Here is an 18,964-nt window from a genome sequence, read left to right on the forward strand (position 1 = left end):
TGTGTTTTCTCTTTTTGCGTTGTGTTTTCTCTTTTTGTGTTGTGTTTTCTCTTTTTGTGTTGTGTTTTCTCTTTTTGTGTTGTGTTTTCTCTTTTTGTGTTGTGTTTTCTCTTTTGCCGTTGTGTTTTCTCTTTTTGTGTTGTGTTTTCTCTTTTTGCGTTGTGTTTTCTCTTTTTGTGTTGTGTTTTCTCTTTTTGTGTTGTGTTTTCTCTTTTTGTGTTGTGTTTTCTCTTTTGCCGTTGTGTTTTCTCTTTTTGTGTTGTGTTTTCTCTTTTGCCGTTGTGTTTTCTCTTTTTGTGTTGTGTTTTCTCTTTTGCCGTTGTGTTTTCTCTTTTTGCGTTGTGTTTTCTCTTTTTGTGTTGTGTTTTCTCTTTTGCCGTTGTGTTTTCTCTTTTTGCGTTGTGTTTTCTCTTTTTGTGTTGTGTTTTCTCTTTTGCCGTTGTGTTTTCTCTTTTTGCGTTGTGTTTTCTCTTTTTGCGTTGTGTTTTCTCTTTTTGCGTTGTGTTTTCTCTTTTTGTGTTGTGTTTTCTCTTTTGCCGTTGTTGTCTGATTTGCCGTTGTGTTTTGCACTTCAGGGCCACCGTAGCTGCACCCTGTTAGCAACTCTACTGGCAACTCTCTCACTCCTCCCCCGCCCACTTTCCCTCGTGTGAGCGAGGGAGACTCAAACCGCTGCTGGAACTCAACCATAGATCCATGTCAGGACCTCATATGGGGAGTCGGGGACCAATCACCATCCAGCGGGTGACGTCACGAAGGGTCTGCCAGAGAATTTCTAATATTGAGGAGAAATAGACTGGCTCTGGGTCTGCTCAAATAGTCTACGGCTCAAATGCCAATCTCCGCACGTGAAGACACAGTTACAAAACAAAACAACATGGGAAAGTTACTTATGTTTCTTCTTCTCTGTCACAGTTCATCAGCAGGTAGGATCACATTTAAATATTTAATCAACTCCTCACTTCACTTTCTGCTCAGCTCTGGGTTTTCCTCCTGCGTCACACTGCTGCATGATTTGGTTTCACTTTCATCTCAATACAGTATACTGAACTGAACCTGACTGAATATATCAAATTTATGATGAGAGTTTATAATAACAATCTTGTCTGTCCTACAGTGAAACACTCTATTGAGTTTTTATCTACTCTGTCTTCTGGAGTCATAAACCTCCCTGAGTTTCTGGCTGTTGCATCGATTAATGACATTCAGGTTGGTCAATGTGACACAAACTCAAAAACACTGGAAGCAAAACAGACCTGGTCGAGAAGACTACTTGATGATCACCCTGAACACCTGCAATGGTACACTGGTCAGTGTTTTGAATTTATGCCTGATGCAAGATCCAGGATTCAACAGGTCAATCAGCGTTTTAACCACAGTGGAGGTAGGTACAGTCTGTATTATGTTATATTTAATGTTGTTTTGCTGCTGAACAACAGATTCAGTGTCATTGACTCTTCAAAGTAAAACTACAAATGTGTTTCATTGCTGATATTGTTGAAACCTAAATAAACTATGTCACTGAGAGGCTGAGGTTGGGCCTGACAATGTATAAACCATTACAAACCAAAAATGTAAACCACAAATCCAGTCCTCCGATTATTCATGGCTCCTATAGATATATGAAGATAAAATCATTTATCATCTGTTTTTGAATCCTGAGCAGCAGAGGACTTTGAGAAATGTCTAACAATGTTCATCCTTCAACTGTCGCTGTCTCAGGTGTCCACATCTTACAGTGGTTGAGTGGATGTGAATGGGACGATGAGACTGGAAAAATGAATGGTTTTCATCAGTATGGTTATGATGGAGAAGACTTCATATCATTTGACATGAAGACACTGACATGGGTCGCTCCAAAACCACAGGCTGTCGTCACCAAACTGAGTTGGGATGCTGAGAAATGGAGAAGACAGTACATTGCGGACTTCTTAACTCAGATTTGCCCTGAGTGGCTGAAGACGTACGTGAACTATGGGAAGGACGTTCTGCTGAGAACAGGTAGAGTCACATGACCTGATGTAGTTTGATGATCACAACAATATTGATATCGACCAATCAGACTGAATCACCACTGTATCATCATCACTCCTCAGTCTGACATCACCTTGTTTTAAGATCTGAGTTGGTCCTGACCAACTGTCAGAAGATTAATGTGTAGGAATGAGTTGACTTTAGTAAACACATGTACAGATCGATCATCAGAGGAAACCTTTTGCTACAATTTAAAATAAAGTCTAATTATTAGTTATTAGACCATCATTATGGACATGTATGGTGGCCGTGAGGGGCCAGGACGCTGCAAACTCCACAACACAACACATTAAGACAAACGCGCTGCAAATGCCACAACACAACATGTAGCTGTCGCCATAATACAGCTATGGGTTACCGTGGCGACACAAAAAGTTACAGTGATACTGTCACATTTGATTTCTAATTGTTTTCTTTATTATGTTTATATAAATTTATAATGAAACCTTTTGCAGTTAAATCATAGTTCTGCAATTAGACACTATTAAAATATTAAGTTAAAATTGTTAAAAGGTTACTGTCAGAGCCACGTAATACGTGAGCCGGAAGTTGTGAGTGAGAAGCGGGCAAGAGGGAGAGAAAGAGGGAGAGAAGAAAGGAGACGAAAAGAGACGGAAAAGAGACGAAAGGACTGTCTATCACTGGTTTAGCAGGTGTACACGGTAATTATTCTGAATATTGAAAGTTGTGTACCCATGTATAAGAAACTATACTGTGAAAATAATGTATGTGAAATGTGTTTTGTTTTGCTGCAGTTTTCACGATGTTCCGTAACTTTGACAGAGAGAATAAAATGGTTGTGGACATCAGTACGAAGCGTCAGTCATTTAACCAGGGTAGATACACAACACATAAGGAAAAACATGCTGCAAACTCCACAACACAACACATTAAGAAAAACGCACTGCAAACTACACAACACAACACATTAAGAAAAACGCGCTGCAAATGTCACAACACAACACATTAAGAAAAATGTGCTGCAAATGTCACAACACAGCGGAAGTGTTTCCAAGGGACACTTGAAAGTGATACACAGCCACTGTGGTATTGACAAGTCTGTTAAAAGAACACTTACCTCTTTGAAAAAAACTTGTCCTCTATGGTCCTAATACAGATTGGTTTGAACATTCATTGATTCAGACCGGCAACAGGATGTGGGTCCGTCTCTGATTATGGTCCCCCTGGAAAACACTTCCATTGTGTTGTGGAGTTTACAGCGCATTTTTCTTAATGTGTTGTGTTGTGACATTTGCAGTGCGTTTTTCTTAATGTGTTGTGTTGTGGAGTTTGCAGCGTCCTGGCCCCTCATGGCCACTGTAGACATGGCTCTAGGGATGATAATGTCTATCAGTCCTACAGTTGGGTCAGAATAAAACATCTCAACCACAGTCACGTTGATTGACCATAAGTTTTCCACAGTTACTGAGCAAACACAAATGACTGTAAATACGTCTATATGTCCAGTGTCCCCCTGTTATTGTTTCTCATCTTTCTCAATCCTCTTTACCCTCTCTCCTCTCTCAGTCCGTCCCTCAGTGTCTCTCCTCCAGAAGACTCCCTCCTCTCCAGTCAGCTGCCACGCTACAGGTTTCTACCCTCACAGAGCCCTGATGTTCTGGACCAAAGATGGAGAGGAGCTTCATGAGGACGTGGACCAAGGAGAGATCCTCCCCAACCATGATGGATCCTTCCAGATGAGTGTTGACCTGGACGTCTCATCAGTCAAAGCTGAAGACTGGAGGAGGTACGACTGTGTGTTTCAGCTCTCTGGAGTGAAGGACGACATCGTCACCAAACTGGACAAAGCTCAGATCAGGACCAACATGGGTAAGAGTGACATCAGCAGCTCCTGAATGTGACGTCATGTCTGTGGTTTGTTGGGTATTTAGATTTTTTTTCCATTTAGTAAGTAATCTTCACTTAAAACTCATAATAATAAACCACTTACATCATTAGAATAAACTAACTGATGTCACTTGCTCCTCGCTTCACCAGATAGTCAGAGCTGAAAAATATAAATCATTGTTTGTATTCACCAGAAAAGCCCAGTGACACGACTGTCCCCATCATCTCTGCACTGGTTGTTCTCGCTCTCATCCTCATCGCTGTCACTGGATTCATGGTTTATAAACAGAAGAAAGGTGAGAGAGAAAAACTGAAAAATTATCTGATTTAATGACTTTTACAATACTTGACAATCATGTTCGAAGATTTACAAAAAAGGAACAAATGAAGGAAGCAGATGAGTCCTGTTGCATCCTGACATTTACAACTGTGACTAAAACATTTGTGTTTTTTTTTCTCATTTTAGACAAACAGCCTCCACCCTGTAAGTGAAACTTATCTTACTCTACTTAAAATGATCTTGGTCATAATTTGCACTTTTCTACCTTTTTAGATTGTTTTCTACATCTAATGCTGAGAAATGTTTCACTTAAACTGTGTTTCTGATCCTACAGCTCCTGACAGCAGCTCTGAACTCGCTGAGAGTTTGGATCCAAAAACCTGACAGACAAACAATCGATCAGCAGCCTCAGATGGGAGGGAAAAGTTCAAATGAAGGCATAATTTAAACATTTAACATGTTGATCATGCCGTGTGCCATAGCTGAGTTAACGAGTGAGTTATGCTGTTCTGATTGTGATGAATGAGAAGTAGTGAAAACCTCTGACCTGTTGACTTCAGGTCGGCCTCAGCCCATGACAACATTTTCAAGGTGTAGTGTGGGAAATATGATCCGCCGTAACGCGGTGTATTTTATTTTGAAATAGAGGTGAATAGAATAGAATAATAGAAGCTCTGTGTGTTGTGGAGGGCTGCCAGGTGCCAGAGCCGTGACGCAGCGGAGCAGCAGCCGGCAGCAGCACACTACACACACTGACCAGAACAGAAGCGTATCGTGTCCGCCACTGTGCCGGAGCGGAGCTGCAGCCATTCCGCATATCTCTCCTTCTTAAGTTTTTTAGTCTCCTCAGAAAAAAACTTTTAATTGCTTTGGTTTTCTTGCTGCTTCTGCCATGATAATCCCACATAGGCGTTCGCATCGACTTCCATGTTTTTAACGAATGGGGAAAGGAGGAAGTAGCGTCTGCCGTGAAGCAGTCAGCACATTTGTAGTTTTTTGTGTGGAGGGGTTCCATCCACCTCGAGGCTGCTTAGTGCCAGTGAAGGCGATACAGATACAGTCGACACCTGTTGTAAGTCGATGTACCATCACAAAAGTTCTGAAAATATTATATGAAGGTTGAAAAGTTACTTAGTGTTGGTTTAAGAAAAAAAAAAAAAAGAAGACAAAAGAAAAGTGTATTATTATAATGTGTGGTAAATGAGTGTCTGATATTTTATTTTATTAAATTATTTATTAAACTAAATATTTTATTATTTTAGTTTTTGAAATACCTTAAATAATAAAATTCTGTTAACATGTTTTCTTTGGTGAGACAGGTCATGTGGTAATATTTACGTTTATGATAACAGAGCTGTTGATGACTGGTGGAAACAGATAAACAGTGATGGCACTTTGTGAGTGTGCCATGTGTTTATCTGAAGATATTAAGCCGACGGATCACCCACGACGGATCACCCACGTGAAGAAGCTTCATACTATCTTTGACAACAGACTGACCCCTACTGCAGGGTCTAAAGACTGGTCATCTACAGGAGCCATCAAATGTCTGATGGGGTTTTCTGTCTTTGTTGTTGCTCTGTCACATTTCAATAAAGTTCCCACTTTTCAAAACTTCATTCCACCCTGTTCATCTATGACTCCAGTTACAGTGACATTTTTCTTGCAATTACCCGTCCATTCAGCCGAACGTATGGCGGCAATACTGTGTATAACATCCTTATTTAGCTTCAGTAAATGTGCTGCCATGGTGACTGAAGACTTCCTCCCTCTGGTTCCTCTGGATGATCGGTTAGTTACCATCTTGTGTGTGATGAAATAAATGCTGAGGTGTAATTAAGTTTTCTCACTGCTTCTGTTGCTTCACCTGACCAGGAGCAGCTCTGTTAGAAATGGCTCTATGCTGTTAACGTTGGAAACAGTGACACCTCCTGGCCAAACCACGGTATTGCAGGAGTATGTACTGTATGTGTATGTGTAAGTAGGAGAATGTATCACATTATCAAAACTGCAAAACACAGAAAGACGATTTTATTGAAAAATAAATCAATGACACAAATAATGAAACGTATTAAAGGTTTAAGTTTGTCATTCAGCTGCAAGAACATTTTAAAATGTGTGTTGGTTGATTGCTGAGAGTTGATAATACATGTGAAGCCAGGGTCACAACAATAAATTTAGCCAACTATGCTATTCAAACGCTGCCTTACTTCTATCTAATATAGCTGTTAGCAGTTCGATAACAGAACATGAAATGTTGAAGTTGTTTTTTTGTAACTAACTTTGTTAAAGAAAGAAGACCCAGAAGCATGAAATAATCTTACCTTTGAGTCTTTTATTAAGATGTAGGTTTGTCAGGATTAAAATTGTAGGCTGCTACTAGCGCTGGTTGTTTAATAGGAATGAGGAACAAAGGAAAACATATGTTTTCTCTACAACGTGCAACCGTAAAGTGTCTCCCAGAGGGCAGGAGCTGGTACTCGTTGTGTAGCACATGTGAAGGGTTCAGTGTGAATTTCCTGGCCAGCCTCAGGGAGTGCTCAGTCAAAGGAAGCCACTCTCAACAGGGTCACCCACCATCTTAGAGCAGATTCTCAAAAGTCTCTGTATCCTGCTGCCCTTTCGCTGGACAGCAAGACCACGGGACCAGACTGGGCAGATGTACAGCAGGACAGATTGAATTGTGGAACAGAAGAACAGATGTAAGATGTCCCTACTAACTCCAAATGGTCTGAGTCTCCTCAGGAAGTGGATACTTTATTTTATTTTATTTAAAGGTTTAAAGATCAGGGACAATGCACATTAATAAAAACATTTAAACAAATGTAAACGTGCCGGAATTAGCCAAAAGGCTATTTTACATCTGTTGTCCCTGGACTGATGTTAAAAGTCACCCTAAAAGAAAATAAAATGATTTGATTGTCAACATACAAATAATACATTCAATGATTAAAAAGCTAAATCTGAATAGTGGACAAAAGACAGAGAGCTCAGCGAAAGTCCATGCATACACACACAAACTAACATAAACTCAACTCAAACAGAAGCAACATTAAGCAGCAACACAAACATCAACAGGAAAAAAAAATGTACACAAGACACAATAACATTAAACACATTAGAGGCCATGCACAAAAAGCAACAATACTAGACAATTAATACACTGACAGACAACATGACGGAAAATTTAATGTTCACAGTCTTGACCACTAATTAGCCACTTTTTAAAAAAGTGTTTAAAGGAGGCATAATTTGAAATGTTTCTAATGTGAGTTGGAATAGAGTTCCATTCACAAACAGCCCTAATAGAAAATGCAGACTGGCTAAAGGAACTTTGTAGTACATTATTACAGATGTAGTTGACATGATCTGACCAGGAGAGAGCACTGTCCACATAAACTCCCAGGTATTTGATAATTTATCAAATTCAAGTGAGAACATTGAATGATCAAGTAAAATATCTCAGTAAAATATCACTAGAGTCACAGATAAACATGAAAGTTTTGAAAAGTGAAGACTTTATTAAAATGTTAAACGCCAACAACAAAGACAGGGCAGTTTGGTGGCTGCTGTAGATGACCAGTCATTAGACCCTGCTGTAGGTGTCAGTCAGATACTAGCTTCTGCCTTGGCCTAAACCACATGGGTGGTCCATCTGGTTTACGGTTTAAAACACACGGCACACTCAAAAAGTGCCATCACTGTTTATCTGGTTCCACCTGTTACCAAAACCTCTCATCATACACTTAAATACTGCCTTTCTTACCAAAGAAAATAAATAAACAGATGAATGTTATTGCCATACTTCAACTACCATAAAATATCAGACACTCTTTTTACCACACATTTGATCACACAATTTTCTTTTGCTGTTAATCGTTTTTTGCTAATTTTCACCATGATTCATATTGAATCAACACAGAGCAAGTACAGTAGCCTACCTCTATATTCAAATACTATGATTTCATATTGTTCAAGTTTTTCAAACTGTGAATTCTCTCCTGTGAAATTCACTGAAACCATCAAAACTCACTGTCACTGTCAAGGCCGTATTTCTCATATCCACTAATTAACAACAAAACACAGGCCTTTGTGTTACAATGCCAATCTCAAAACCACCAAGGCCATTAAAGTGATCAGTTTAGATGGTGATATTTTTTATATGCACCAATGTTAATTCTATTATTAACAAAACATGTGCTCCATGTTCAAGTGTCGATGCAAATGTGAAAAAGGACAAAGGAAGATGAGAAGAATTTTTGAATGAATGTGCCTATACAGCGTCTCCCCTTCATTCATTAAATAGCTGCAACACTACTGCTACATTATAGCCTAACATTTCATTAATGTAGCCGGGTGGTAAATTAATCATAAGTGTAATTTTCCACTTAAGGGTGAATGTATTCCAATGTACTATAATGTGTTTTTGTTTTCTTTTGTTCTTTCTTTTAAATGTCATATTTCAAATGTAAATGTAAACAAAATGTAAATGAGTTAAACAAGTGGTCACAAGGTGGCAGCATTGAGCTGCTTTGGGGTTCAGTTGGGCGCATTTTGGTTTAGCCGCCAGGTGCATTGTGGGTTATTGTTGTCTTTTCTGCTGAATGTGAGCCACAAGTGCCTGAAATGTCTCGCCGAACAGAGGAGACTGTTGTTCTGTTCAATTGGTGGGTAAAATACGCACACAGTGTAAGAGACGCCGTAACAGAATGTGACAATATAGTCTCATTTAGAGATATTGGTGATTTATTTCAGAGGGTAGCATGCCAGCCGTCGACCGGGGCTAACGACTAGCTTCAGGAAGCTCCAGCTTCCGTGTTCCACGCTGCGTGGCGTGTAAGTGACTGTGGTAATATTTTGAATGCACATTTTCGAGTTAATATGACCGTGTCATGATTTTAATGACGTGTGTATTTTGTTGTTTCTGTAGACCTTCATAGCCCACTGCCGTATTTTGTCCCCTATGCTATTTTGTTTCTTTTTATGTTTTTGGTTTCGGTTCTCTCTAAAGTCTCAGATGAGAACGAATGACTTTGAGTTTAGAAATTCAGTCAAATAAGCCTTTTTTGCAACTGATGTGAAATAAATAAGAAGGCTACAAGAACCCCAGTAAGTGTGTCCTGTGTGCTTCTAATTCCCGGGCTACATTAATATCATAACTACTTCTCAGTGATCAGAATCAAAATAGCTCAGCTCACTCGTTAACTCAGCTCTAGCACATGACATGATGTTAAATGTTTCAAACTGATCACAAAAACGAATGCATTCATCCAATCTGAGGCCGCTGATTGATTGTTTGTCTCTCAGGTTTTTGGATTCAAACTCTCAGAGAGTTCAGAGCTGCTGTCAGGAGCTGTAAGATCAGAAACACAGTTTATGTGAAACTTTTTTCAGCTGTACATGTAGAAAACAATCTGAAAAGGTTGCATAATAAAGTGCATAATGTCCAAGGTCATTATGAATAGAGTAAGATAATAACATGAAAGTTCATTATGTCCGTATGAAATAATTAATTTCCTTTTTTCTTTTCCCAGACAAGAAATTTCTCATACCTTTTTGTGGACAGTTTCCACATGTTCTTCCGCCTTCCTCAGAACTGTCACAGTGATTTCAGACGAAGGCACGTCACCGTCTGACTTCACGGTGTAAATCATTCCTCCTTAGTAAATCATCTGAAAGTGATTGTTTTGATTTATACCTAGGAAAACATCTGAGAATGTTTTCATAAATGCCTTAAGGCACGTCACCATCTGACATCATGGTGACAGTTCTGAGGAAGGCGGAAGAACATGTGGAAACTGTCAACAAAAAGGTATGAGAAATGTCTTGTCTTGGAAAAGAAAAAAGGAAACTAGAGTAAGATAAGTTCCACTTACAGGGTGGAGGCTGTTTGGCTAAAATGAGAAGAAAAGACAAAACATACAGTTTTTATTGTCAGGATAGAACAGGACTCATCTGTTTCCTTCATTTATTCCTTTTTTTGAAAATCTGTGAACATGATCTTTAAGTATTGTAAAAGGCATTACATCAGATAATCTTTCTGTTTTTCTCTCTCACCTTTCTTCTTCTTATAAACCAGGAATCCAGTAACAACAATGAGGACGAGAGCGAGAGGAACCAGTGCAGAGACGACGGTGACGGACGTGTAACCGGGCTTCTCTGGTGAATATAAACAATAAGACATTGTAGTTGGACCTCTGCATCAACCAGCCAAGGTGAAAATATGGTCACAATCTGTCTGTCTGTCTCTGAGTTACAGCACTGAGTAATTAAAGCAGAAGTAAGCGATCCGGTCGTTTTCGCTAATGCTGCGTTCCAGGCAGGCTTTTGAAATTGTAAATTACAGCTTCAAGTCACAACTTACGACTTTGTAGCGTTCCAGGCAACCCACTCGTGTTTTTCCGACCTGTTTTACCTGTGAAAGTCACTATAACGGCCACTCGTAACTTCTGACCGGTGAACTCGTACCAGATCGAACTGGTACCACTTCACGGTCGGAAAAATACGAGTTTCCTTGAACGCACCATAACAGTCCTCGTCCCTACGTCGCCACATTCACGGCGTCCCTTGGCTGCACACACAGCCCTGCATGCCGTTCTCTCTCCTCATTGGATAAAAAACTGTAGGATACGATAAATGTTTTCTCCTCGGCTCAGAGCAGAGCAGAGTGACTGACAGACCCGTGTTTCAGACCAAACACTCTATGTAAGTGATTGCTGTCGGAAGATATAACTATTTAAGACTTATATTAACACTAATATATCACTTACTTCTGCTTTAATTTATGTAAATCTGCAGAAAAGTGGAGGTGTCGCATTTCACACTGTGAACTCTGACCACCACAAATGAATCAATACATGTTTAACCAAATTCAAAGGAATTTGGAGATGTTGCATCCACAAGGTGAAAAAAATAAGATCTGTACAGATTACAGGTGAGGAATGACCAGTATTATTAATCCAATTATGTTTTTTTTCACTATACTATACTCACTGTACTTTCAAAATAAAACAGAAATCGACAACAAAAATAGCACCTATGGTTAATCCTTGTTGTCAGCAAAGTAGATAAAACAGAATCTCTTACCCATGTTGGTCCTGATGTGAGCTTTGTCCAGTTTGGTGACGATGTCGTCCTTCACTCCAGAGAGCTGAAACACACAGTCGTACCTCCTCCAGTCTTCAGCTTTGACTGATGAGACGTCCAGGTCAACACTCATCTGGAAGGATCCATCATGGTTGGGGAGGATCTCTCCTTGGTCCACGTCCTCATGAAGCTCCTCTCCATCTTTGGTCCAGAACATCAGGGCTCTGTGAGGGTAGAAACCTGTAGCGTGGCAGCTGACTGGAGAGGAGGGAGTCTTCTGGAGGACAGACACTGAGGGACGGACTGGAGAGAGAGACATTATTCAGTCTGATTGGTCGATATCAATATTGTTGTGATCATCAAACTACATCAGGTCATGTGACTCTACCTGTTCTCAGCAGGAAGTTCTTCCCATATCTCAAGTACATCTTCAGCCACTCAGGACACATCTGAGTGAAGAAGTTCTTATTGAATTTTATTCTCCCTTTCTCAGCATCCCAACTCAGTTTGGTGACGACAGCCTGTGGTTTTGGAGCCGTCCATGTCTCTGTTTTGAGGTCCAGCGATATGAAGTCTTCTCCATCATAACCATACTGAACAAAGCCATTAACTTCTCCAGTCTCATCGTCCCATTCGCATCCACTCAACCACTGTAAGATGTGGACACCTGAGACAGAGACAGGGGTTGGATATGTTTTATTCATTGTATTAAATATTTGAATGACATTCTCTTTTGCTTCTGCATGTGTCTATGTTTTGTCTTTGTGTTAGTGTTAGGGTATCCATTTAGTTGTAAGAAGCTGGGACCAGTGCTCCCTGATGTTATAAAACTCATCCTCCTGGCTTCCCCGGCATATTTATTTATACACACACACACACACACACATAAATGTCACGGAACAGACTGTACCTACCTCCACTGTGGTTAAAACGCTGTTTGACCTGGTGAATCCTGGCCCTAGAGAGCGGCAGCTCTTCATAACACCGTCCAGTGTAAAACTGCTGCAGGTGCTCAGGGTGCTCCTCTAGTGCTCGTTTCATCCAGGTCTGTTTAAGTTTGACTGTGTTGCTGTTGCTGTTGCACTGACCCACCTCAGTGTCATCAAGCAGTGCAACACGGATAAACTCAGGGAGGTTTGTAACTCCAGATGATACAGCAGAGAAAAACTTTATGGTGTGTTTCCCTGTGGGACAGACGAGGTTTTTATTAAAAATATTAAAATAAACTCATCATAAATGTGATATATTCAGTCAGATTCAGTTGAATATCCAGTTGAGATAAAAGTGAAAACAAATCATGCAGCAGTGTGATGCAGGAGTAAAATCCAGAGTTGAGCAGAAAGTAAAGTAAAGTGAAGAGTTAAATATTTGAATGTGATCCTACCTGCTGATGAACTGTGACAGAGAAGAAGAAACAACAGTGAAGTCTTCATTTTGTTTTTCCAGACGAACAAAGGACCGATGATACAGACACTTAAACTTCTCTCTGTTGTTTCCTCGAGGAGGAAGGTTGAGACGTTGACGTTCAGTGGAGTTTTGGCACATTATGTCATCATCAGTGCACATGGGCATGAAATGTTCTGTGACATGATACTGCTTCCGTGAAGATGAACTGAGTCTCCTCGATCTGTGACTCGTTGCAAAGATTATCAGGTTTCACACAACTAACAGTAGTAACAAGAACATTAACCCTCAACACCTGTGATCCTCTGTTTCTGTCTCAGCTTGTCTGAGTTCAACTCAAATCACTTCCTCACACATAATGATTCTAATGATAAAGTACTTTAAAATCAGAGAATGACACATTGTGGTCAGACAATAACGTCTGAAGTGCAGCAGCTGTGGTATTTTACCTGACATAATTGTTCACATTGCCGTTGCTCATCTCAACCACACAACTTACTTTGTTGTGAATCCTGTTTAACATGTTTCTATTTTTAACTCACATTCACAACAATAACAAATCAAGAACACTGAGCAAAGATTCACTTTTTGAATAATGTCTCCATGCAAAAGTTTTGGTGTCACTACCTGATCATTTACACCCATTCATTCATTCATTCATTCATTCATTCATTCATTCATTTAAACACATGGGCTTTGTTTATGTTGTTCTGCTTTTCTTTGCAGTATTCATTTTTGTGGTCATATGTTAATTAGGTGGGCTGTCCCATTTCAGTCTAAAGCTGGATTGGTTATGGAGATGAGGTTGATTGTAAAGAAATGAATGTATAAATAATCAATGTGAAAAGTCAGAGACAACATTTTTCATTACCAAAATATATTTATGTCACATTTATCTACATATCTAAATATACAGATGACACTCTCAAAGCTTCAGAGTAGAAAACCAGTTGTCACTATATAGTTATTACATTGTTTTAGGTCATTTTCATTCTTTCCATTTTTATTGAGGTTGTGTGTGTGTGTATATACCGTTTTATTCTTCTAATACTGTCTGTGTGCTTCAAAAACTTCCTGTTTGTCCAGTTTCTATTTTTTATTTTCAGGCCCATAGTGACAAATATTGGGATTTTGTCACTTCTCCTTTTTTGTTATTCATGGACAGGATGTTAAAGTGTCTGTATCATCGATCCGTTGATCGTCTGTGGCAAAACAAAGTGAAAACGTGGATTTTGTTTCTTCTTCTCTGTCACAGTTCATCAGCAGGTAGGATCACATCTAAATATTTATTCAACTCTTCACTTTCTTTTTTCATACTTTTTTCTGCTCAGCTACTGCGTCACACTGCTGCATGACCTGGTTTCACTTTCACCTCAACTAGAGTTTCAACTGACTCTGATGATTGAATATATCACATTTATGAAGGTTTAAATTTAAAATAAAAAATCCTGTCTGTCCCTCAGTGATACACGCTGTAAAGTTTCTCTCCACTCTGTCTTCTGGAGTCACAAACCTCCCTGAGTTTGTGGGCGTGGCGCTGCTTGATGACGTTGAGACTGTTCAGTGTGACAGCAACACAACCACAGTAGAAATAAAACAGACCTGGATGAAAAGAGGACTGGATGAGCACCCTGAACATCTTCAGTGGTACGCTGGTCAGTGTCGTGAGTTTCTGCCTGTCCACAGAGCCACCATTCAACATGTCAACCAGCAATTTAACCACAGTGAAGGTAGGTACGGTCTGTTTTATATTATATTTAATGTTTTGGCTGTTAAACAATGGTCCATCTACTGAGCATCAACATAATAACCAGTCAACATTAGTAGTAGTCAATAAAAATAATCTGTTTTTGAACCCTGAGCAGCAGAGGACTGTGAGAAAGGTCTAAAAGAGGAGACATCATCTGTCCTTTAACTGTCTCTGTCTCAGGTGTCCACATCTTACAGTCGTTCAGTGGATGTGAATGGGACAATGAGACTGGAGAAGTTGATGGTTTTGTTCAGCTTGGTTATGATGGAGAAGACTTCATATCACTGGACATGAAGACACTGACATGGATCGCTGCAAAACCACAAGCTGTCGTCACCAAACAGATTTGGGATGCTGAGAAAGGTGGAAGCCGCTATACTGCAGTCTTCTTAACTCAGATTTGTCCCGAGTGGCTGAAGATGTATGTGAACTATGGGAAGAACTTTCTGCTGAGAACAGGTAGAGTCACATGACCTGATGTAGTTTGATGATCACGATTCATCAGCTTGATTCACCACTGTATCATAACTCCTTGTCTCCTCTCTCCAGTCCGTCCCTCAGTGTCTCTCCTCCAGAAGACTCCCTCCTCTCCAGTCAGCTGCCACGCTACAGGTTTCTACCCTCACAGAGCCCTGATGTTCTGGACCAAAGATGGAGAGGAGCTTCATGAGGACGTGGACCAAGGAGAGATCCTCCCCAACCATGATGGATCCTTCCAGATGAGTGTTGACCTGGACGTCTCATCAGTCAAAGCTGAAGACTGGAGGAGGTACGACTGTGTGTTTCAGCTCTCTGGAGTGAAGGACGACATCGTCACCAAACTGGACAAAGCTCACATCAGGACCAACACGGGTAAGAGTGACATCAGCAGCTCCTGAATGTGACGTCATGTCTGTGGTTTGTTGGGTATTTTAGTCTTTGTTCTACAGTTGAGCTGTGAATTCATCTCCAACAACAGTTGTGAACATAGATACAGTGGTTTAAAAGCTGACCAGCTCATCTCTTGGTTAATAAACCTCATCAACTAAGTGCAGCAGGGCAGCACTGTGCACAAACTAGAGATGGTCGACAAGTTTCCAGAGACAATAACCTGCTGCCTCCACAAGGGGGCAGTAAATTACCAGATGAATGTAAACAGACATCAGCTCCTTAATGTGTTGGGAACTGTTCTGAGAACAGTAAGGAGAGAAATCACTTCACTCTGGTATAAATGTCGCCTTGTAGCTGTAAGTGACACATGATGAACACATGAGTCTCTGCTCTAACCTGCTTCACCTGCACATTGTGTGATGATGGTTTTGTTTCTTTGTGTTTTGTTGAACAGAGAAGTCCAGTGACTCGACCATCGCCGTCGTTGTTGCAGTGGTTGTTCTTGTCGTCGTCCTCGTTTGTTCTGTCGTTGGATTTCTGGTCTACAAACAGAAGACAGGTGAGAGAGTCCAGCACCTGAGTGGATGTTTGTGCCCAGGCTGCAACCAGTGGCGTCATTTCAGCTTTAGACAAGGTACGGCAAGGACCAACCCCTCAAAGGGGGGCCCGGGAGGTCGAACCCCCCAGCTGAAAATTTGTGCGCATTGTAAATTGAAATGCAGCAATCTGGTGTGATTTGAGAGCAAAATCACGAAGCTTTCTCAATTATCACTATCAATGCTATGGATTGGATGATACTCACAATACCCCACACAAGGGTTCACAATAAAACTTATTTATCTTTTGAAAATAAATCATTAGTGGAGTCTGAAAAAGTCAAACAGAGCTCTGGTAGCTGATGTAACAATGTGATAAATAATTTCCCAGGACAACTCAAGCTTTTCCAGGCAATTGACACTTTTTCTCAATTTCCATGTGTTTTCCATGACTGGATAACCATTTTCCAGGTTTTCCAGGACACATGGGAACCCTGACTCATCTTCTACAAAGATTTTTAACAAGTATTCTCCTGTTAAAATCCATTTGTAAATAATCTCTGAAGACAAATGAATAGGCTATTTGAAGTTTATCCACATAAAAAGGTGTCTGTATCCTGTCTTAATTGCCATTTCTTTCAACATGAGTTTATTCACTGCTAATCTACAGTACATGTTTCTACAGTAAGAACAGCAAAGTTTAACAGCAAAATCTGAATAAATTTAATCTGGAAACAAATTAAAATGTTCACGACAACTAAGTTGAATGAGTGATTCCTCCTGTTGCTGCTGTGATTCACTACATTCAGGTAGCCTAATGTTAGACAGGGGCTTGCTTGGGACTTGTTTGTCTCAATTAGATTCACACTCAGTTCACTCCTGCTTCCCTCAGCTCAGTCAGTGAGTCAGTGTCAGTGTCCAAAGTTGTCCCGAGGCCACTGGACTCTGCACATCTGTTATCTGTCCATTGAGGTCCAGCTGAGTGACTGCTGCTACTAGCAGCTGCATGGTGTAGGACTCCAACGAGCAGGCCGGCCCATTACTCACACACTCATAGGCTACTCATGAACTCTCTCACTCACTTTGTAACTTGGCTTTTTTTTTTTATTATAGTAGGCTACTATTTTTCATATCACCCAAACATGATCTGTCTTTTACAAGTAGGTAGCCTATAACCCCACTTGGTGTAAAACATCTGGATGGGAAATCAATACTGTGTCATTCCAGTAAATCAAACTGATGTTGATCGCCTACTGTTTCTACTATGGCACCATATGGCACCTATAGGTCAAACAGCTATCTTAATGGGTTAGCCTACTTGATTTGTTAAATTCAGTTATTAGCCATCAATATAGGCTAATTGCTAAATGTGAATTGGCAAGTAGCCTAATGGAAAACTGTCACAGCACTACCTTCCAGTCATACATCGCCATAGGGCTAACAGACATTTGTGACTGGAATGCTTCTAAACTGTGAGGCAATCACATGTTGTCTGATTAGTAAGAGAGTTCAATTGTTGAAATCTACAGAGGCTTAACATTTCAGTTTATATTTTTCTGATGAGGAGTCAAAACTCTATGACCTTTAAAACAGCATTTAAAAAAGGGGTGGTACCTTGCTTGGGAATGGGGGTGGGGGTGAATAGCAACATATAATCAAACATAACTCTTATAAGCTAGGCCTAGTAGGCTATATGATTTTCACTGGTAAACATGTGGAGTTACAAGCAACAGGCTACTTCATAAACTCTTATGCGGCGTTCACACCGGACGCGATAGACGCGAATACAATCGCGCCAGACGCTTCATTCGCGCCGCTTGGTCATTTTGGATCATTCGCGTCCATCGCGTCATTCGCGCTAGACGCTCCGCCCAAACCGGTGATCTCAACCCGCTCTCTTTCCACGTCGATCGTGGCTGATATCACCACCGTTGCTGCACTGTACTACTGCTGTACAAGTCTCAGAAACACCGGAAAACCACCCGCCGTCGTGTCTGGGTTCACTGTGTGTGTGTGTGTGTTTTTTTTTGTTTTTTTGTTCACTCTGTGTAGAAGACGGCAGCGGTGCCCACACACAGCTCATATTTAGCTTCTCCTTCATGTTGTTCTGAGTGTGTTATAATTGGACATGTTCTGGGACGTTATGTACTTTGTTTTTATACTTCAATGACGTCATGTATGTTTTGAGATATCATGTGTTCCAATTTAGTACTTAGTAATTTAGAAGCCAGATAGTGTGACTCTAGCCTGATAACCAAGGACATAATGTAACTGCTGAGTTCTCTTAGTCTGTCAGTTAGGTCTGTTGCATTAGATACACGCCTGAACAACAACACACACGTCATGTTGCTTATCACATTCTGAGAACATCCAACCTCTGTACGGGGCAGGCCCAGCCCAAGAAGATAAATGTGACCCATTTCCTGAAATCTGGACTCACTCCTGACTGAGATCCTGCGAGAGCTCTGTCACTTTGAGTCCAGCGCTGATGTACTTTATCTGTGACCTGAGTAAACTCTACTACTTTTGAACGAAAGACTTCTCTGGTTTGTTCTTGGGCTTCCAATACAAAGAATCGGGACTAACAAGTGTAAACAACCGTACAGAGAAGTGACGTCGTCGGCTTGAACTCGTCGCTGATTGGATGTCACGGCGCGATGCCGCCTGAAAAGTTCAATATTTTCAACTTTATTCGCGCCGCTCCAGACGCTTCATTCGCGCCGCGTCTCATCGCGCCAGACACTCCATTCGCGCCGCTTCCGCCTGAATCGCGTGTCATCGCGCCATTTACATTGATTTTCAATGTAGAGTTGCCGCTCCATTCACGTCTATCGCGTCCGGTGTGAACGGGGAGTTCACCAGCGACGAGTTTCGCGTCCGGTGTGAACGGGGCGTTCACCAGCGATGAGTTCACCAGCAACGAGTTCAAGCCGACAACGTCACTTCTCTGTACGGTTGTTTACACTCAGAACAACATGAAGGAGAAGCTAAATATGAGCTGTGTGTGGGCACCGCTGCCGTCTTCTACACAAAGTGAACAAAAAAACAAAACACACACACACACAGTGAACCCAGACACGACGGCGGGTGGTTTTCCGGTGTTTCTGAGACTTGTACAGCAAGTACAGTGCAGCAACGGTGGTGATATCAGCCACG

The 18,964-nt window shown here is 40.8% G+C and overlaps 1 protein-coding gene across 1 annotated transcript; it reads left to right on the top strand.

The window, feature by feature from the left end:
• Nucleotides 1-862: 862 nt before the first annotated feature.
• On the top strand, nt 863-16,807 carry LOC146978072 (uncharacterized). Its single transcript, XM_085790475.1, has 15 exons — nt 863-926; nt 1,118-1,384; nt 1,723-2,001; nt 2,790-2,870; nt 4,077-4,178; nt 4,349-4,366; nt 5,587-5,709; nt 9,901-9,974; nt 10,242-10,324; nt 13,818-13,918; nt 14,116-14,382; nt 14,583-14,861; nt 14,952-15,254; nt 15,727-15,906; nt 16,701-16,807. The coding sequence occupies exons 1-15, from the start codon at nt 878-880 to the stop codon at nt 16,805-16,807; spliced, it is 2,313 nt and encodes a 770-aa protein (XP_085646601.1). The 5' UTR covers nt 863-877.
• The last annotated feature ends 2,157 nt before the right edge of the window (nt 16,808-18,964 follow it).

The sequence above is a fragment of the Trachurus japonicus genome, chromosome 11 (assembly GCF_045865225.1).
Source record: "Trachurus japonicus isolate A0001 chromosome 11, Traja_1.0".
Taxonomy (NCBI): domain Eukaryota; kingdom Metazoa; phylum Chordata; class Actinopteri; order Carangiformes; family Carangidae; genus Trachurus; species Trachurus japonicus.

Bases quoted from the DNA above. Each gene is read 5' to 3' on its own strand.
- LOC146978072 (XM_085790475.1), top strand. From the start codon at position 878: ATGGGAAAGTTACTTATGTTTCTTCTTCTCTGTCACAGTTCATCAGCA. The intron at 10,325-13,817 runs GTGAATATAAAC...ATTCATGGACAG, and splicing joins CGTGTAACCGGGCTTCTCTG to GATGTTAAAGTGTCTGTATC. The intron at 14,862-14,951 runs GTAGAGTCACAT...TCCTCTCTCCAG, and splicing joins GAACTTTCTGCTGAGAACAG to TCCGTCCCTCAGTGTCTCTC.